The sequence below is a fragment of the Bos taurus genome, chromosome 4 (assembly GCF_002263795.3).
Source record: "Bos taurus isolate L1 Dominette 01449 registration number 42190680 breed Hereford chromosome 4, ARS-UCD2.0, whole genome shotgun sequence".
NCBI lineage: Eukaryota > Metazoa > Chordata > Mammalia > Artiodactyla > Bovidae > Bos > Bos taurus.
The window spans coordinates 54,573,819-54,595,045 of record NC_037331.1 but is presented as its reverse complement, the minus strand read 5'-3'; the positions used below and the strand labels follow the sequence as shown (position 1 = coordinate 54,595,045).

General features: G+C 34.1%; 1 protein-coding gene across 2 annotated transcripts in view; it reads right to left on the bottom strand.

Annotated features, from left to right (window-relative positions):
- Positions 1 to 1,354: 1,354 nt before the first annotated feature.
- PPP1R3A (protein phosphatase 1 regulatory subunit 3A) overlaps positions 1,355 to 21,227 on the bottom strand; it is a 41,760-nt gene continuing 21,887 nt past the window's right edge. Inside the window, exons 3-5 of one of the 2 annotated variants that reach the window (XM_024990932.2) lie at positions 7,946 to 8,004; positions 7,725 to 7,849; positions 1,355 to 5,810 (exon numbers count right to left, since the gene is read on the bottom strand). In XM_024990932.2, the coding sequence (XP_024846700.1) occupies positions 3,429 to 5,810; positions 7,725 to 7,849; positions 7,946 to 8,004 (2,566 nt within the window). In that variant the 3' untranslated portion in view covers positions 1,355 to 3,428. The remainder of the gene's footprint in view (positions 5,811 to 7,724; positions 7,850 to 7,945; positions 8,005 to 21,227) is intronic. The other variant, NM_001205440.2, reaches the window with a different exon arrangement.

Here is a 21,227-nt window from a genome sequence, read left to right as displayed (position 1 = left end):
AAAGATGAAAAGTAACTTACATCTCTGAGTTTTATTATGAATTATTTCTGAAATAGAAAAAAATTAAGCAAATTAATTAAATAAATAAAAGTAACTTTTTAAGCTGTTCTATTATGTAGGAGTACAGCTGTGTAGATGTTGGAAGAACATGTGCTTCCCTATTCTTTCTTACCTTGTTGCAGAATCACGGTAGATCCTATTCCTCAGTTCCACAGAATCAGCTAAGACAGAACTTAATTAGCAAACCACCATCTTTATTGCCTAGTTCAATTTCTGTATTCACTCTGAAAATTTTAAAGGTTTCAGAGTTCAGCAGATGACCTGACTCTGGGGTGGCTGCTCTCCTGCCTGCATCTTCACTAGTTCTCCTGCTAGTTTTTTGTTTTGTTTTGTTTGCTTTTTTGCCAAAATTTATATGCAAAAATTGAGCCTAATAAAGACAGCAGGCCTGGCAATATAAAATAATATTCCATGACTAAAAAATTACTAAGAAAGTATGCTGAGTGCTATCTGGGAAAAAATTTATGTATTTCCCTGTATCTACTCCAGATACTTTTATGTTTTCCATTTAACCAGAAGATTGGTTTATGATAACATACAAAAAATGATCCTATCTCTCTTACAAAATGATGATAGTATATATATATATATATAGTATTAAGCCAATATTCTTGAAGGTTGAGAGATGAATGTCATCTCATTGGCTCATTTATTCTTACATTGAAAAGTTTGTTGAGATGTTGGTGGCTTATGTAGATGTGACTTTTTAAAGGTATTTAATTGTACTACCTATACCTGCTTGACTCATCAATTAATTTTTAGAACTTTGCCCCTAATAGACAGCAGCCCAGCAAGATAAAAGGTGATGGTTATTATATCACATTTCGTACCCACTAAAGAAACAGACGTGCAATAATACACTTCTTTTTGTTTATTCTCATGCCACATCCTCTTTTGGCTCTTAACCAATACTTGAGGGGACATGATGAAGGCAGCTAAGCTTATAAAGGTGACCCTTGTTATGATAGTTCAGAGTAAAATCTTTATTAACCAGAGGCTGCCGGTTCTTCCTGAGATCCACTTTTCTTGTTCAACATAGTGATGTGACCAAAATGGGTTGCAAAAATCTACCTCCCCTCCACCTAGCAATAGTTTCATGGTTCTTATGATTTTATTTCCAGTTCTTCACAAGTGGTCATTGGAAAATCAGTTAAACCACCGATTATTTCTTTTTTGCCTGCACTGAAGTACACATGACATATTTTAAGTCCTTGGAAACTTCTTTGTAGTATTGCAAATATGCATGACAAGGTTTAGTAAGTTAATGTTAAAGTCAAATAAAAGAGTCAATAAAGACGTTACATTCTTTTATGTATAAGAAAATAGTTACAGTTCAGACACCTGTGTTCATAAGTAATATAGTGTTCTTTGCATTAATAAGACACTGCATATTGACTGAAACTCTTATAGGTAGAATGCAAAAACCAAGTCATTCAGAACTGAAGAAATGCTAACCTTAACTTTGTTGTAATATAGACCTGTCAACAAAATTATCAAGAGAGCAATTTTAGAGATAATATTCTAAGTACAGCCTACAGTATCCCACTTGTATTTAATGAAAATATGCTTTCTCAAACAATCAAATATTTGCCCTCAGTTCTACTTCAGGATGTTTGTATTTGTTCAACTAAAAAGTTAAAGTCAAGCATTCAATTTCAATGGGACTTGAGTCAAGCATGCAATTAGGGGATTTGGAAATAGTTGTGTACCTAATTAAGAAATTAAGAATATTATCTTAAACCTAAGAAAATTAAGGAAATTATCTACTACCATATGAAAGTCAGTTTAAATGCTTCATTCTCGTGTTGTCTTCCCATACATGCATGTTTCTTAGGAGTGTGGGGTGGTATATACAAGTGTTAGTCATTGAATTACCTTCATAGGTTAATAAACAGATTACCTTTTCTCTCTGAAGATCAATGTTACATTCTCTATGAAAGAAGTTCCTGTTAAAAAGAAATCACCCAAATGGGCTCCCTCAGTGTGACTCTGTCCCATATTTCTGACCAAGTCAAAAGCATCAAATTACTTATTAATGCCTCCTTCCTGAGGATTAGCTGTTTGGGGTATCAAAGGAAGTGCTCTACTGTAGAACAAAGCACAAGATTTTGCATATTTTAGTCATTTAATAAATAGTTGTTGAAACTGATTGTATAGTAATATTTTTATTATACCTATGTGACTAAAATGATTAATTCCATTATTTCACATACTTAGCCATAGCTAATAGCAGCAACCAGTCACTGGTATATTGGATATTCATTTCTCTATCAGAAGATCTCCTTGTCTGCCTATTTGACTTTTTAAAATTTGAGATATCATTTAACAACTTGGTAACTATATAATGACTATTACCAACGATTAGTTGTTTATTCTCTTAAAGCACCTTGGGGAATAATTTATTGTTTTATAGTAAGGAAAGTTAAAAAATTTGCTTGAAGACAAAAAAAAAAAAAAAAACCGAGTAGTCCATTTGTAAATCTTTTTTTAATTATTATCATTTAATGCTTTATGCTTTATAGGTACAAATTCATTCTGAAGCAATGTTTGTGGAACTTTTAATTTAAATTTATAACTCTGAATAATAGTTGATGTCAAAGTTGTTCAACTGTGTTGTACAATCTTCCTTTAAAAGAGAAAAAATATTGCTTATAGAAAGGCCATCCCCCAAATTTTGCAAAACTGAAAGATCATCTCTTAATTGTTTTGATCTTTGTCAAATTTGGCTTACAAATGTCCTGATTTTGTAGGTATGCAGGAGATAGTACGTATATATGTGTATTGTTATTCAGGTACACAATGTGTTTCTTCAACTTAAATCCACGCTTGGATGTTGTTTTTAAAAATATGAACTTAAAGTTGAAAGATTTGATTTATCAAAGTGTGCTGATAAATGATACAGTGGTAAATGCAAATTTCATAGTCAATATTCAAAGACCAAAAAAAGTCCTCTGTCATTGTCCATGTTCTATCTATTTTTAAAAACCACAGAGGGAAAAATACGCTCAGGGAAAAAAATGAAGCTTTACTGCAAAAGAAATGAATGCAAGAAATGGCACTTTAAGTAGTGAAGAGACATGAAGCATTGAAACTTCATAGCCTGCTAAGGAGCAACAGCTGTACCTAATTTCAACTTGACGTGCTTCAGATCTCATATTCATATAGGTATTTAATGATCCAAATATAATGGTCCTATATAGAATAATTACTTATATGAAGGAGCAAACTTCATACGCATTCCTTTTTAAATGATCCTTCAAGAGAAAAACTGCACTGGCTCTTTGAACAATGAATAGTCTCTTTCACCAATCCAAACGTTTGGGGCTAAATAGCTTATCTTTTAAGAGAGAGTAATAATAGTGCTGAGGTTACTTCTTTTTAACAGACTCTTTTTGTCTTCCCCCTTCCCAGGATAGCCAGTACAATGAAAAAAGGTAGAATGCCAAGCCAATCATTAAGTCATACTGATAGATGGTTACAAGAAATATCAGAAACAAAAGGAAGTAAGGTACTTTAGAGTTGATGTATTTTGAAAGCAGAGATTCACTTTGAGATTGACTTTCCTGGGCAGGGAGACTATCAGAAGCAGGGCTGTCAGATTCCTTGTCGCCTGAAGAGTACAGTGATTGTCCAGAGTTTATTAATCCTTCATTTTCATGCCTTACCCCTTCTATGTTCTCAGAAGCTTCACTGATTAAAATCGTTGGCCCTAGAGGTTTCTCCACACTGCATTCTCCTTGTTTGACAATCTGGCCTATACATCTTTCCTTTGTACTATCTGATGTCACTATTCCTGAACTTTCGGAAACTTCTTCCAGTGGAGATGCAGGATGAGAGTGCTTTTCAGTACCCTGGATTTCACTTGTTGGGTTACAATTATATTCTGATTTAGAAGAAATAGATTGGAGAGTCATGGTAGTAATTGCATGCCCTGTAGTAGTGGCCTGTTCGTGAGATGACACTGAACTTTTAGCATGGTGATTGGAAACCTGAGAGCCATTCTGAGAAGTTCTATTTGTGTCTGAGTTTAAAGAAGAATGAATAATGACATCTATAATTGTTTTCTTTGATAATTCTTGGACCTGCTCATGATCTCTATTTTCTGGAAATATTTTTTTGTCTGTTGGTAACATTCCCAAATGTAAATCTAGTTTTGAGGCTGCTTTTTGATTGTCTGTAATGACCTGTGAGGATTCTTCTCCAGATGTTGTATTCCCAATGACACATTTCTTCCTGTCATGTGTCTCCCCAGGATTGTATATAGCTATGGTTTCTTCCTTCTCCTTTTCATCTACATGTACATTACAAATACCTGAACATGACTCCTTTTCAAAATCATTGTCATAGATTACACCTACTGTATCTCGTTGACAAAGGGTATTATGTGAATCATCATTTCTCCCTTCATGTGGATCAAACGCTGTTTCCTTTACTTCGATGGGCCTGTCACTTTGTGCTGTCTCTTGAGGTAGCTTAGCAATTATTGCTTTTTCTCTAGCAGACATGCATTCTAGAGTACTTTCCGATGTTGTCTTAATTATATAAGCTGTACCTGCATCTGCTTTCTCAGTAATACCATGATCAGCTAGAGAAGACAGTTCACAGCTTGCTGTTTCTTGGCAGGTAAACAATTCTTCTGTAGGATTAGCTTTCAAGCTCCTTGTGTCATCTCTTTTCCCCCACGTGTCTTCACAATCTGCTTGTTCTTTGGACTGCTCTGTTATAGTTGTCTTACTCCCTCTTGCTCTTTCCTGACTTTCCAGAACATTCCAACTTTGTTTATGCTGTGTGTTCTTATTCTGATCTTCAGGATTAATCCAAACTGATTTTTCTTCTTCAGCTTGGAAAAGGTACTTATTCCTCAAAACATTTGCATTTCTTGGTGAACCAGCTTGACCAGGCATTCCTCCTAGAGCAGTGCCTTTGCTAGCCGAGAGATCAGAGTCTGAGGTTGCTGACACAGTTTCCTCCAGGCTTAGATTTGTCCTTGGTGAATGAAACGTATCTGCTCTGATTGACTGGTCATGAATTTTGGTGTCTTTACTCGGCAGAGCAGTTAGGTCTCTGTTACTGGCTCCCATCCCTTCCACACTTATTTCAGAGTGGCTCATCTTTCTTTCTTGGTCATGTAAGACTGATTGAAAACTTTTGCTTTGTTTTTCACTTACACCTAAATATATCTTTTGCTCCTCCTCCTCATTCTTACCATTGCCATAATCTTTCTTGGAAGATCCTTTTTCTATCGATTTTTCTGAATGGAAATCCAAGCGGAAGTCACCTCTTAAACATTCCCAATCTTTTACTTCAATTTCTTTAGCTTCTCCTTCAAGTTTTTTGTTAAGGTTGTCTGCCATTAGTTGGTCTGCAGAGGGACAAGACATTTGCACTCTGCCTCTCCCTTTGGCTGGATTAGCATTATCATCCAGTACTTCTTTGCTGCCAATATGTAATTGTACTACCTCATCACTACTAGTATTTCCCAATGACAGCTTGATTTCTCCTGTATCTGAAGTAAATTCCTCTGAAGGTGGATAAGTGTGCTCATTTCCTGAGAAATATTTTTCCTTGTGGTAAAAATCTCCCTTTAAGGATCTTTCTGCTGATGAACTTGAAGACGAAGGCCTTTTAAACAAGTCAGTGTATACATCATCATGGATTTGCTTCTTCTCTAACCTCTCAGCGTTATTTGGGAAATTGACTGTATTCTTTTCATCTCCAGAAGCAGTACTTCTTAGCAAGTGTTGGTTTATCTTAAGGGATAAAAACAACAAAAATAATGATTTTTATTGTTTTTAAATATACAAAGCAAGTTAGATAGGTTTCATTAACTTGACTAATAATTATCTGGTAGATTTCCTTGATTCATTTCACTTGTAGATTTTGCACAAATTCTGAAAGATGAATGTTTGGGGGAGATTCTTGTAGGCTATGACTTAGGAATGAGATTAATAAGAAAAGGGGCCAAAATTAATAACTCTCCTTCCCAGCTTCCAAATATCACATTGTATTATTCAACCATTCCTGCTTGTCATTGCCCTTTCTCCTCACTTAGGATATACACACTGATAGCTCCATGCTCATCAATTAGAGAGCGGCTTCCTGGATGCCCCTTGCTGCATTTACACTTGCTGTAGGTGCCCCTATTAGAGTTTCTCTTATTAATATGTTTTCTGCAAAGCCTCTGCAAACTATTAATAGCAAAACGTCACTCAAAGAAAAGTGAGGGAGTTAATGTCTCTGCAAATTCTGTTTTAATGACCCTCTGCCAACTGGTACTCAAATGTATTTGAGCTCTTCAGTGATGCCAACTGTCAGGATTTAACAGTGAGATGCCTGTGTTTTTTTTTCTCCTCATAACTGACATTTGCATGATCTCAATAATTATATGCAAATCTTACGTTTTCCCCTTCTTCTCACATAAGGCTCATGTTACTTGTCAACTGCACAGCTGTCTTGTAAGCCAATGCCTGTGGGTTCCACAGATTTGGTTGTATTTCCATCTATTATAGAGCTTCATTGTTTTATGCATTAACGTCAGCATGGAGCAAATTAGCATCTAAATTACAACTCCCTGTTCATTTATTGGATGTACAATCTCAGTAACTTCTAAACAAACTTTATATTTGCGCCTGCTCATTGTAATGAGGTGTATTGGTGAAGTATGTGATTTTTCAGAGTCCTTTCATTATATTCTGTGGTTTGAAAAAAATGGCTGTGTTAACTTTCAGCTGGTGAGAATTCACACAGTGGGTGACAACTTTGTAGTTTCTTAAAGTTGGAGCAAAGTAAATTGCATACTTTAGTGATGCAGCTTCCATATCACTATAGAAAGGGTGGAATGTCGTGGGGAAAGAGATGAGCTCTATTTCTTTTCTGTTTCAGCAATGACACTTGAAGAGGCAAATGTCATTTTAATCTTTGATGATTATGAATCCATGTATCCTAATGATATGAGCTCCAACCAAATACAGTAAAGGATAAATTGCATTATGTGACTCATTTACTCCTATTTCTTTCTTTGTGATAAAAATGCTATCTAAACCATCCCCCTAAAAATCCCAAATAGATTGAATGTTCACGAAGCGTGAAATTTATAACAAATTTAATACTAAATTGTACAGTTCTAAATTTGTTTCCTGTCTAAAAATTGTGGCACAAGCTATTTTATCCTCATTTGGTAATTTAATACTTTCCAATGATATAGAACTTAGAGATTCTCATGAAGATGGAAGTAAGTTAAAAAAAAAAAAAAGCTGCTAAATGCAAGAATCAGACTTGTAGAACTGGACAGAACCCTAACAATCATCCAGTCCAGCCCTCTCATTTTACAGACGATTTTATAAGTGTACACTTGTCACAAAGATTAGAAATGCACATCAGGATAGCGCTACCTCTTCTGTAATTCCTACAAACTGTTACTCAGAGCCGCTGGTAAAGAGATAAGAAATGAATGTCATTAATTTGCCACTGCAGAGACCTGAAGTAACATACTGAAATCAAATCACTAGCCTTGTTGATGAAGCCAGAGACGCAAGGACAGAATAGGCTATGCTTTCACATTTGCAAATTATATTAGCTGAAGCTGTTGAAAAGCAGACATTGCAGCATCTTTGAAGCATAAATGGATTCATCTTCTCTAATACCTTGGCAACCAGAATACTTACCATCGGCTCTAATTCTTTTTCATTACGTTCATCCTGTTCCCTGTTTACATCTTTTACATTTTGATTACTGGTTTCCAAGTCTTCCTTGTCCTCATGAGAACAAACAATTGTTGGGATATATGTATCTGAAAAGTTAAGATAATTGTACCTATGTAAGATTGTCCTAGTTGTAGGCTTTAACAAAAGAAATATATTCTGTTTAAAAATTAAAGAAATATTACCTGTAACCTTTGAATTCTCAAAGTTATTCTCATCTGATGTTACCGATGATTCTTCTTTACTGTTAAATTTACAACAAAATGTTACACTTTTTCAGGGACTATAAATGTATAGCATTTTTATCATAGGAAATTCAAACCAGTTACAAGCTAAACAAATATTATTTAACTTTTCACATTTTCTTGCAGTACTTTGTATGTTTTTTTCATTAAAATGATCTCTTAGAATGATGCAATAAAGTATATTAGTTGTAGAAAAATGTAAAAATTATTTACACAATACCATAATTCTAAATAAAATTATTTTACTCATATTAAAACATACAGCCAAAGGAAAAATATATATAAATCTAGATTATCCCATAATTCTCACTTTGAAAGTCCAAATATTTCTCTCTTGTTTTAAATGATGAAGTTTTATGAACTGACAGTCCGTTGTGGTCATTGAAATTACTTTCTAATGTTCCAATTATTAATTTTTTTGTGTTCCATTTTACTCAAAATTCTTCCAGTTGAACTGACATAATATTAACTCTCTCTCTCCATAAAAGGAGAAAACAAACAAATTTAACAGAAACTAAACGGCAGCTAAATTTATACCCAGTTTAAAGACTTCATGTGTGTATTGCCAAAGGCCAGTTTTACAGCCAAGACTGGTCATTCATATGGGAGCATATTTTTTTTTCTTTAAAATAATTCAGATTATACTTGCTTTTATCTCATATTCTGCATACTTGTTGAGGAAGATAAATACTTTTTCCTTTCAAATGTATTCTGTTTATAGGTGTATTTGTAGAAGTATAAGAATTTAAATTTGCCCACTACAATAGCAAGAAAATAGTTAGTGAAAAGCTCACTTTGTGTATAGTTATGTCACAAGTCAGTCTGTCAGAAATGATTGGACCAATATTCACATTTTCTTGTACTATCTCAGCTGAATTTTCTCCTACTGACTTTTCTCAATGATTTTTCTGCAATAAAAGAAATCCAGAGAGTTCACAATGACTGATGAATTTGTATAATAGAACCTAGTTTTCATTGCATGGACAGTGTTGATCCAAATCCCCAGAGGGCTAATCTTGTTTTGACAAATCACAAGAAAATTACAAATTCTTCCATCTTGACCATGTAAGAAGTAACTCAGCTTTGTAAACATTTATGATGCTCAATTTTAGCTTTGCCAAAACTATTTTCTACCTTGAAGTGGGCCCCGAAATGAAAATAATGTTTTTACATAGCTAATTTCATTAGAAAATATTATATTACCATAAGTGATACTGTTTTAATCTATAATCTATATTGTTTAATCAGACCTATAATTATACAAAGATTCATTTTTGTGACTCCAACTGCAAGTTGACACATTTTTCTTTCTCTATGTCCAGAAAATCTATGTACTTTTTAAAATATATAAACCATTAAACAGCATTTAAGTATTCTTTCTTTATCTTTCATCTGATAACAATATTGAAAAATCTCCTTTGTAGAGGAAAATATCATTAAAGCTTTATGTTTTTGCCTAAACAAAATGTTATTAATCATTTTTCTTATTAAATTCTTTAGAATGCTTAAATTTTTAAAATAATTTCTTTTTTTTAAAGGAACTACATAAAAATTTTAATGAAATATATTTTACATGTAAAAGAAAATATTTAATGTATATATATACTTAAATGATAATTACAAAATAAATTTCTGTTTACACAGTACCTATCTGAAGAGTTAACCTTGGTTCTCAAACCTTGGTATCTATCAGAAGTCTCTGGAAATCTAATAGAGAGATCACAGAGGTCAAGCTCTTAGAAGTAGCATAGAACTCAGGTTTTTCTGGTTTGGTTTTGTTTTTACCAAATTCCCGACATGGTTCTGCTGAACTAGAACATTACTTATACTTTTGAAGGCTTCTGTATATGGAAGCCTTCATGGAATATGAATGGAATATGACTCTCACCAGTCATATTCCATTCTTTCTTTCAGAATCAAATAATTTCATCAAAAGGAAAGGAACTTGCTTTTAACTCACTGTGAGGACAAATAGGTATCAAAGTGGATATTACTATTTTGATATCTTACAAAAACATGTAAAGACAGAAATATAGAGGGGAAATCTTAGATTTAGAGGTAAATACAAGAAAAAGAATTCAAAATAGATGAAATTTAAGTATTATATCAAATATTTGTTTAAAAAACTAATAGAAAATGTGTAAAACTCCTACAGGGAAAAGAATAGAATTGCATCAATAAGTATTAAAGACCTAGAAAATATTGAGAGATATACCATATTCATAGATAGGAAAATTATGAAGATAGTATCTCCAAATTTGATCTACAAATTGACTTCTAATCAACATTTCAAAACATGTTTTCACAAAATTTGAAGATATGATTCTAAAGAGAAGAATAAAGGACTAAAAATAGCTGGTCTACTTCTAAGAAATAGTAGAGGAAGCACCTCTATGTAGTTTCAATACTTCTATGAGGATATAGTTATTAAGACAATTATATTGGCACTGAGACAGGAAAGTATTGAGAGCTTAGAAACAGATCCATACATATCTAGAACTTTGGTATTTGATAAAAGTGGCATGTCAGACATCAGTGAAATAAGGGACTTCTCAGTAAACGGAGATAAGGAAAATGACTACCCTCATGGGAAAAAAGTGAAATTAGCACAATAAATATTCAATAATCAATTCCAGATGGATTAAGACTTTACATGTCAAAAACCTTGAAATTCTTAGTAGAATATATGAATATTTTTCAGACTTCAGAGTAGAAAATGTTTTCTTAAAGAAGGAAAAAAAACTAAAATTAAGGAAAATAAACTAAAATTAAAAAAAGATTATCAGTTTAGCTCTATTAAAATTTAAAACTTCTGTTCATTGAAAGACCTCTTTATAACAGAAAAATATAACTAAACTGGGAGAAGATGCTTACATTGTACAGCATCAACACAAAATAAATGTCAAGAAATATAAAGAACTTCTACAATGCAATAAGAAAGCACAAACATTTCAATAGAATCAGAGGAGAGGAGAGAAAATGCACATAGTTGATAAGCATATAAAGGATGGTCAGCGTTATTAAAAAACAGAGAAATGCAAATCAAGACCACAAGGAGATGCTATTTTATACTTATTTAATTTTATACTTATTCAACTGATAAAATTGACTGTCAATTTTATCAGTTGATAGTTGATCGCCATCAACTACATAAAATTGAACCAATCCAAATGTTTATCAATGGAAGAGTAGACACAGAACTTGGTATACCACAAGAGAAATATACATAGCACTCAAAATTGATTTAAAATACACAGAGACATACCATGATATGGATAAATCTTAGCAACATATAATATTAAATGAACAGTGCTAAAACATTGCATCAGAGTAGGTTCTTTTTTATTGTGCTAAAAGCTATTGAAATAATCTAAATATATTTATCAAGGAATACATAGGATATCATTCATGTAAATAAGAAAGCTTGATTTTCAAGATTATGATTATGTAAAAGTGGGGTGAGTCAGAGGAGAGGAATGAGGAAATGATAAGTTATTTTGTTTTACAGGTGTTTATTGTATCATTTAAAATATCTAAATTGTTAAATTCTAGTTTCAGGTTATATATTCAGACAAATGGATTGCTCTCTGGTCTAAGTTACAGGGTGTGTATAGATAAAATCCCACTCCAAAACCCAAAGTATCTGTTATATGACCAATTACAGTTAAGGGGTTTAATTAAAACAACTTTAGAAAATTTGAAAATAAAGGCAAAGAACTTTATGGTTGATGATGATAGGCCCCAGAACTATATACAGTCATGGTAGAAATGAAATATGTTAGAGAAAATTTCTAGTCTCCCCTTTATACTCTGAGTCCTTTTTTAAAAAAAAAAAAGTAATTTATTTTAATTGGAGGATAATTACTTTACAATATTGTGGTGGTTTTTGCCATACATCACCTTGAATCAGCCACGGGTGTACACCTGTCCCCCCTATCCTGGACACCCCTTCTACCTCCCTCCCCACCCCATTCCTCTGGGTTGTCCCAGAGCACCAGTTTCAAGTGCCCTACTTCATGCATTGAACTTAACACTGGTTATCTGTTTTACATATGGTAACATACATGTTTTAATGCTATTCTCTCAAATCATCTCACCCTCATCTTCTCCCACATAGTCCAAAAGTCTGTTCTTTACATCTATGTCTCTTTTGCTGCCTTGCATATAGGATCGTCATTACCATCTTTCTAAATTCCATATATATGCATTAATATACTGTATTGCTGGTCTCTTTCTGTTTAATAGACTCCAGTTTCATCCCCCTCATTAGAATAGACTCAAAAGTGCTCCTTTTTATAGTTGACTAATATTCCGTTATGTGTATGTACCACAACTTTCTTACCCATTTGTCTGCCAATGGACATCTAGGTTGCTTCCATGTCCTAGCTATTGTAAACAGTGGTGCAGTGAACACTGGGGCACATGTGTCTCTTTCAATTCTAGTTTCCTTGGTGTGTATGCCCAGCAGTGGGATTGCTGAATCATATGGCAGTTCTATTTCATTTTTTAAGGAATCTCTGCACTGTTCTCCAAGTGGCTGTACCAGTTTGCATTCCAACAAACAGTGTAAGAGGGTCCCCTTTTCTTCACACCCTCTCCAGCATTTATTGTTTGTAGACTTTTTGACGGCAGCCATTCTGAGCAGCATGGGATGATACCTCATTGTGGTTTTGATTGGTACTCTCTAATGAGAGATGTTGAGCATCTTTTCATGTGTTTATTAGCCATCTGTATGTCTTCGTTGGAGAAATGTCTTAGTTCTTTGACCCACTTTTGATTGGGTTGTTCATTTTTCTGGTATTGAACTGCATGAGCTGCTTGTATATTTTGGAGATTAATTCTTCATCAGTAGTTTCATTTGCTATTTTTTTTTTCTGTTCTGAAGGCTGCCTTTCACCTTGCTTATAGTTTCCTTCATTGTGCAAAAGATTTTAAGTTTAACTAGGTCCCGTTTGTTTATTGTTGTTTTTATTTTCATTACTCTGGGAAATGGGTCATAGAGGTTCTTGCTGTGATTTATGTCAGAGAGTGTTCTGCCTATGTTTTCCTATAAGAGTTTTATAGTTTCTGGTGTTATATTTAGATCTTTAATCCATTTTGAGTTTATTTTTGTGTATGGTGCTAGAAAGAGTTCTAGTTTCAATCTTTTACACATGGTTGACCAGTTTTCCTAGAAGCGCTTGTTAAAGAGATTTTCTTTTCCCTGAGTCCTTTTTGAGCAGGGGAGTTTCTTACTGGTCTTCCTAGTGGTTAAGTGTCTGTCATTGTGCTGAATAAATGCACAGTGTCCTTTCTACTCTTCCTGTCTGTCTGCCTCTTATCAGCATTATCATAACATTGTTCTTCTTTTCTTTCCTCATTAAAAGTCAGTGTCAAAACTAATACAATTATGTAAAGTTTAAAAATAAAATAAAATTTAAAAAAAAGTCAGTGTCATAAAAATTCTAATAAAGCATGCATATTTTTCTGTCTTATAATGTTTGAAGTACCTCCCTCTCCAAAGTTAAAAGGCAAAGTTTTTAACTATGGGCCTAAATAATTTTAAAAAATTTAAATATAGTATAAATTTAGAAATTAAAAAGTCAAAAGGATATGTCATTTGTGGAGGGATACTTCATTAATAGTGTACCTTAAATATATACTAGAGTCAGTCATTAGTATTATTTAATCTTAAGACAGGTCATTGTTGAGCACCCACTCTATGCCCTAAGTTCTAATAAACATTGGGAAATCTATATGCCATACATTCTAATAAACACTGAGAAATCCAAGATGAATTATATATGTATATATATAATTACCTCAAGGAAGCTCTAATGTAATGATGGAAATAGATACATCAGCAGGCAATTATTATAATGTGATAAATTTTATAATAAATAATGGGATATGATATTTTCCAGAGAACAAAGAACAGGAATGAGGAGAGCACTCAGTTGGAGGAATCAGGAAGTTTTTCACAAAGGAAAATTTATGTTTATGGGAAGTAGGACTTCCTCAGCTAGAGAAAAAAGATAAGATCATTCCAGGCAAAAAAATAAGAAGTGGCCAAAGAATTAAAGGTAAGAAAGCACAAAAAGATGAGAACCATCCAGAAACAAAGAGATGTTCAGAGGGTTTGAGCTGTGGTTTGTGTTTTGTTCTTTAATGCCAAGGAATAGAACTGGGGTTAGTTTAAGTCAGGTTTAAAGGACTTAGTATGCCAGGAAAAGTGGAACTGAATGTCTGAATTCTTTATTTACTTTTAAATCAATGCTTGAGGAGGGGTGGCAGTGATAAGGCGGGCAGTGGAGGAGTTAAATGGGAGAGAGACAGGGTAGGTTTTACATTTAGGGACCAATCTCTGGAAGTACACTTAAGGATCTCTCTTTAGGAGAGCCTGAATGGGATAAGCCATAGTGAAGCAGGAAGGTTAAGTCATGAGACTCCTGCAATATTTCAGGCACAAATGATGATAAAAGTCATGGCAATTAGGAGGGTGAAGAGGAATCAAATTGGTAGCATCAGTGTGATTTGTTGATCGATTCCTTGGATATGGGGTGTCCTTGGTATCACAGAGGGTGAAAAATCTGCCTTCAGTGTGGGAGACCCACGTTCGATCCCTGAGCCAGCAGATCCCCTGGAGAAGGGAATGGCTACCCACTCCAGTATTCTCGCCTGGAGAATTCCATGGACAGAGGAGCCTGACTACAGTTCATAGGATTGCAGAGTTGGCCACGCTAAGCAACTAATACACACATACTTGCCTGGATGTAGATTTTAAAGATGCCTTCTTTCTACCTAACCTTGGTTGTGTTCTTGAGTTCACAAGTTCAAGAATACTTGGTTCTTAGAAACCAAGTATTGCCCTTTCCAAGACCTAAGCAAGGGAGAATTAAGTCAGTGGCCATCTACGGCTCCTGTTCTGTAAATTGGCATTCTTGAATTAGTCTGCTGGCTGACTTCTGATGTCTTCCAGGCTGGGTAATCTGCTTCTCAGGTGCTCATGTAGACACTTTTCAGCCTTCCTTTCTATTCTAGGGTATGTGTGCCTGAACAGGGCATCAGTAGGTTATGCCTCGTTTCTTGGCTTTTATTTTAGTCAGTTCATAGTGAAAAAAAGCAGAAAGACCTGGATTCAAATCTGTCTTTCCTGTTACTTACCAATTACTAAGTCACTTACTAGCTATGCAACCTCCAACAAGCCTTAATCTCAACACAACATTTAAGCTGTCTGTGTATCATTTTTCTCCAATTATTGCCTAGTCCTTATACACAAGAAAATTATTTAACATAATTCTCAATATGTGGAAATGTTTAATAAATGTATTATTATTATTATCACTATTGTTATTATCATTATTAGTGACATGTAGTAAATACCATGCTGATCACCGGTTCTCCACTGCTGCAGTAACCAATTCCCATGCTTCTCCTTTTACTTTCAATTATCTATATATTTTTTAAGGTTTACTCCATTCTCTCATGTCTTTAATTCACAAGTTACCATTTTTCCCACAAGTTACTTTCAAGTGTAAAACTGGCAGCCCATGATAACATACTTGCTTAGTTTTTTTAAAAACATACCTTTACTATCAGAAGGCCACCCTCCAAAGAAAGATCACTAGATCATCAGTGAATGTACCTTTCTATTTAAAAATGTCTTCACCAAACACAGTTTGCATGGGAATGCTAATTCACACTTTCTGTTATTACCCAATTGATTTATTCAGTGTCAGAATCTATGCACCCTGTTAATATTCCTGCAGTTTCTAGGTATGTGGCACTTAGGCTTTTAGAGTTATGGTTAATTTTAACACTGCCAAAATGTAGTAGTTTTAGTATAAGTAGTAATATCATTTTTCCTGAGTTTCTGTAATGCTATTGTGCTAAAAGCTCATATATCTCTTAAAATATGAGTGAAACCTGTTCCACACAATCTGTCTAATGTGATGGAATTACCCAGCCAGTCAGGGTAAATGTCAGGATTAGGTTGTAGTTAGTAGAAGTGTAACTCTGTTCCAAGAGGAATCAAAAAGTTGGCATAAAAAAAGGATCATTTCCAAAATGAGTCATGAATGTTGCATTTGTGTCTCTATAACAACTCTGCTTGAAAGTACTCAGCACTGACTAAAGATAACCAGCTTGGAATTCTTAGGCATCACCTCTTGTTCTGATAAGCAGCTAAAAAGTCAATATTGAACTCCTCAAAAAGTATGTTAAGTCTGCCCTCTTTGTTCAAAGCTGGTGCTCTCATTTGATTTCCTTTACCTTCCTTCCCTAAAGGAACAAAGGAAAATAAATGAACAGAGAGCTTTTAAGTTAGAAATAATATGTGCCTTGTTTAAGAGTTTTTAAGGGACACTTAAGAAGAATATTTCAGTATTAGAATTGGCATTGCTAAGTGGATACTTATACTGAAAAGGTTTTCCTGAAATAAATAATTATGCATTATATGTTGTTTATTTTCATAATCTCATTGTGACATTTCGCTAAAATGGACTTTCTTGTGTTCTGACATTTTACAGCCATTTATGATTTGGAGGAGGGAGGAGAGCAGAAACTTGTACTTAATGAGAAGTGAAGTTCGTAATACATTAACCAACTACAAGGGCTCAGTATCTAATCCTTTGGTGTTAAAACACCAGTAGTCTTCTTTTGATCAGGAATAAAACTGAAAACAGAAAAGAAATATTTGATCAAAAGAAAGACAATTAGAGCAATAAATGTCTAATTGTGAACAAAAGTGTCTAAGGAAAAAAAGTTTAAAGGCACAATGCCAGAAGGAGTTCAGGATGAAAACATGCAATAAAATTCAGTTCCTTGATGATAATGCTGGATTGAATGAAGCAAAAATAATCTCAAAGATAAAACATAAACATTTTTAAATGACTTTGTATTTCCTTAAGATGCTGAATCTGGGGACTAATAATTAATATGCTGAAGAACATGGTTTTTGTGGGTGTCACATTCCTTATCTTCAAAGTGAAAGCTCCGGATTAGATTAGGGATATCAAATACAATACTCTCACACTGGCCTCCCTCTCTAGCATCCATGTCAAGCACTGATAACAGATCAAGGGGTTTCCTTGCTGAGTCCAGATTGAGCCTGCTGACCATTCTCTATGCAGCCTGGCAGCCACTACCTATCAACTCCTTTATTGTTCAAAATAGAAAAAATTTGCCTTTCTCAGTTTTGATATTAAATAGTAGGCCTTCTGCTTTAAAATTCCATATTTATATGACTAATAGCATCCCATAAATATAATTTTGAAATATGATTTGGAAATTTTTAAAATTTATTGTCAAAAGACATATAAATGCTAGAAGAATCAATAGAAGTAACTATTAACATTGCAATACAAAGATACATTCTCAATTAAATATTATAGTTAGCATTTCAAATTTAATACCTACAGAAATCCTACCACTACAATTTGTCAACTAGTCTTGTACAATTTATAATGCAGATTATACAATAATTTGTTCCCCCATTATTTTACTATGTCCAGATAAAACTTTTTAATAATGAAAAAACATTACCAATATCTACAAGTGATTGGGATGAGCAAATATATTGTGTAACACATATGATATAAGTTAATTTATTACTCTTAAAATGTAAGCATAAACCATGGCAACATAAGACCCTTGAGTAAACTCTAGTGACTTAAGTATTCAGGTAACTGAGTATATACTACCACATTAGTGACAAGATGTTTTTATTGAGTCACTTTCCTGTTTTCCATAAAGCCGAATTGCTACATTCCCAAAAATCTTCTGCATTTCTAAATTTAGCACACTGCCTATTGCTTCAGTCCTTGATCTTGAAAACATACTGACGATGATGGTGCCATGCCTTCTTGATGCAAGAAATTTCAATAGCAGAGAAAGAAGCAACTGAAAAACATAACCTGTTGAAGAATTCTTTGGTAAGTTTCTTTTCCAAAGTTGCTTCATTTCCTAATTCTGTCTTCTGCCAAGGATTGCTATTTTCAAATCTGCTTTGTCATGTCAAAGTAGTGGGTACTATTTTTTTCTTGCTCACCCCATCCCACATGAATTAGAGTGAAAAAATTATTTGGATTTAATTCTGTGATCAAATCTGGGCATCATGTGCAATTTTATAGAGATGAGATCTCCTTAGAGTGTCTTCTAAAGGAATACCAAAATGTGAGAATCTAGTCTGTAATGAAGTCAAATCTTGGAAGTTCACATGTGAACAACAAAAATATTGTAGATTGCTTTGGGAGCAATGCAATTACAACCAGAATCCATGAATTTTAAATGGAAAAAAAAAAAAACTTATAGGTAAACCTGGTCCAAGGGACTATTCTGCCACAATCTGCCAATTATATTCTAGCAAGAGAGAAATGTAAATGTTTTTAAGTGATGGAGGAAAAACTAAAGAATGTATATCAGAGAGATACCAGAAAAAATTCTTAACTTTATTTGGTCTAAAGTCCTTATTTTACCTCAGCTCTTAATGGAAGTAATTGTCATCCATGGATGACAAAAAATTAATGGTTGTCCAGCTGAGATTCTTACTACTTTAAAATTCTGACATTCTGATTCTCCATGTTCCCCTACAAAGCAATTTCTAAGGATTTTATACTTCATCTTCCTTTCAAATATTATCAGAGAATTATTAATATCTGTTTTTTCCTAAGGATACTAATTCTCAGGCTTTATTTATTACTGATTTGTTTGTGGTTGTGTAAAATGTCATTATCACAGGGTCATGACTGTGAGCCAACTAATTGCAATTAAGGAACTCTTGATTAAACCTGTTTTCTCTGTGAAATCTACATATAAGTATCACTAAGATACTTGGTTTGTTCAATACTGAGCTTTGACATCCAAGCTCTACAGAACTTGTGTTACATATTGTTTTGAAAACTGTTTTAAGAAAAAGGCAATTTAAAATGTAAATTGATATTCCCAGTGTGTATGTGAAAAGGTTGTATTTGGAAGGGCTGAGAGCAGGAAGGAAAACAAAGGAGCATGAGACTTCCAGGCTGTGAAATCAAATCTTTCGGAACCTCACCTCCCAAAAGGATCTGTTGCCCAACTTAGGGTGGCAGCCACTCCCCTGAGCATCTGTGCCCTGTATTGTTTCCCAAGACAGTATAGTTTGCATGTGATTGTTCTTTTCTTTTTAGTGGGGGCAAAGTGGCAATCTTCTACAACTCTTCCCCCAGCCTTTTCCCATTCCTGTCTCTTGAGAGTTTCAAGCATATATCAATACCTTTCCCTTTATCTGTAGAGTAAATCAGGGGAAATGATGTGTAATTCAATATAAGTACTAGTAGAGCAGTTCTACAGTATTTCATATAGGAGATTATACCTTTTATGTTTGTAAAAAATCACCAGATATCATAAATATAATTCAGTTCAGTTCAGTCACTCAGTCATGTATGACTCTTTGCGACCTCATAGACTCCAGCACGCCAGGCTTCCGTGTCCATCACCAACTACCAGAGCGTGCTGAAACTCATGTCCATTGAGTTGGTGATGCCATCCAACCATCTCATCTTCTTTCATCCCCTTCTCCTCCTGCCTTCAATCTTTCCCAGCATCAGGGTCTTTTCCTATGAGTCAATTCTTTGCATCAGGCCAAACTATTGGAGCTTCAGCTTCAGTATCAATCCTTCCAATGAATATTCAGGACTGATTTCCTTTAGGATTGACTGGTTTGATCTCCTTGCAGTCTGAGGGACTTTCGAGAGTCTTCTCCAATAGCACAGTTCAAAAGCATCAATTCTTCAGCACTCAGCTTTATTTATGGTCCAACTCTCACATCCATACATGACCAGCAGAAAAACCATAGCTTTCACTAGACAGACTTTTGTCAGCAAAGTAATGTCTCTGTTTTTTTAATATACTGTCTAGGTTGGTCATAGCTTTTCTTCCAAGGAGCAAGTGTCTTTTAATTTCATGGCTGCAATCACCATCTGCAGTGATTTTGGAGCCCAAGAAAGTAAATTCTGTCACTGTTTCCATTGTTTCTCCATCTGTTTGCCATGAAGTGATGGGACCAGATGCCATGATCTTAGTTTTTTGTACGTTGAGTTTTACTTTTTCACTCTCCTCTTACACTTTCATCAGGAGGCCCTTAGTTCCTCTTTGCTTTCTGCCACAAGAGTGGTGTCATCTGCGTATATGAGGTTATTGATATTTCTCCTGGTAGTCTTGATTCCAGCTTGTGCTTCATCCGGCCAGGCATTTCATATATAATAATACAATAATTAGGACCAACAAAAGTCAGAGCAAGCCAAATCAAGTTAGAAATATTAAAGTACTGCCTTCATGTGATTGCTTTTAACTAAATGTTAAATTTATAAGTTATGAAATACTTTTTTTAGATCCTAGGACCATTTATTTATTGTCTTGTTTTTTCTCTTAATTTAAAATTCATTTATATTTTAAAATTCTATATCTTAGCAGTTTCTGCTTTTTAGTTTTATAGTTTTAGTAAGTGTTTAGTAATCTTTATGATATGAAATCCACTGAAATTCATTTCCATTTTCAAGAAATTCAATTTCACAAACATTTTTAAACTAGCTGTTCTACTTATGCTAATCATAGCATAAATTGATATATCAGTGAAAAGAGAAATATGATAAATTAGATTGGATGGTTTGTGTTGAAATCCAAATAATAATGCTATTATCAAACTGGATTTGTATGTAACTGCTTTTGAAAAGTTTTGTAGGCAGACTCAGAAAGTCTTAATGTATTATTTCTAAATTTAATGCTTTTGTGAACTTACATCACATTAAAATCATCTTAATGCACCTTTTTGTCAATTCTTCACAATAGATTACAAAAGGAAGGGAGGAGAAGGTACATTTAAAAAGCAAATGAAAAAGAACTCAATGGAAGCCTATGAGGCTACCTGTTGATGAGCCTGTAAGGGAGTCATTAATATGCGGATCATTGACATGATGGGCCATAATGACTCCTCCAGGGACGCTCAGTCTATTGTGTCAGAGACTAGTTAGGGATTCATTAACATGAAGACTCGTGACTTCTTAATATGCAAATTATTAATGCAATGCACTGAGGCATACTCACAAATGTCCACATCTTCTGTTATAGGTTTGCTTTGCCAGTCCTTCACCCACACCTTTTGTGAACTAGTATTTTCTTTCTTTTGTCCTCTGTTGCAGATTTTTTCACAAAAGATTCTGCTCTCCTGTGGAATCTACCACTTCACTTTCAAAGACCTCCTCCCCTTCAG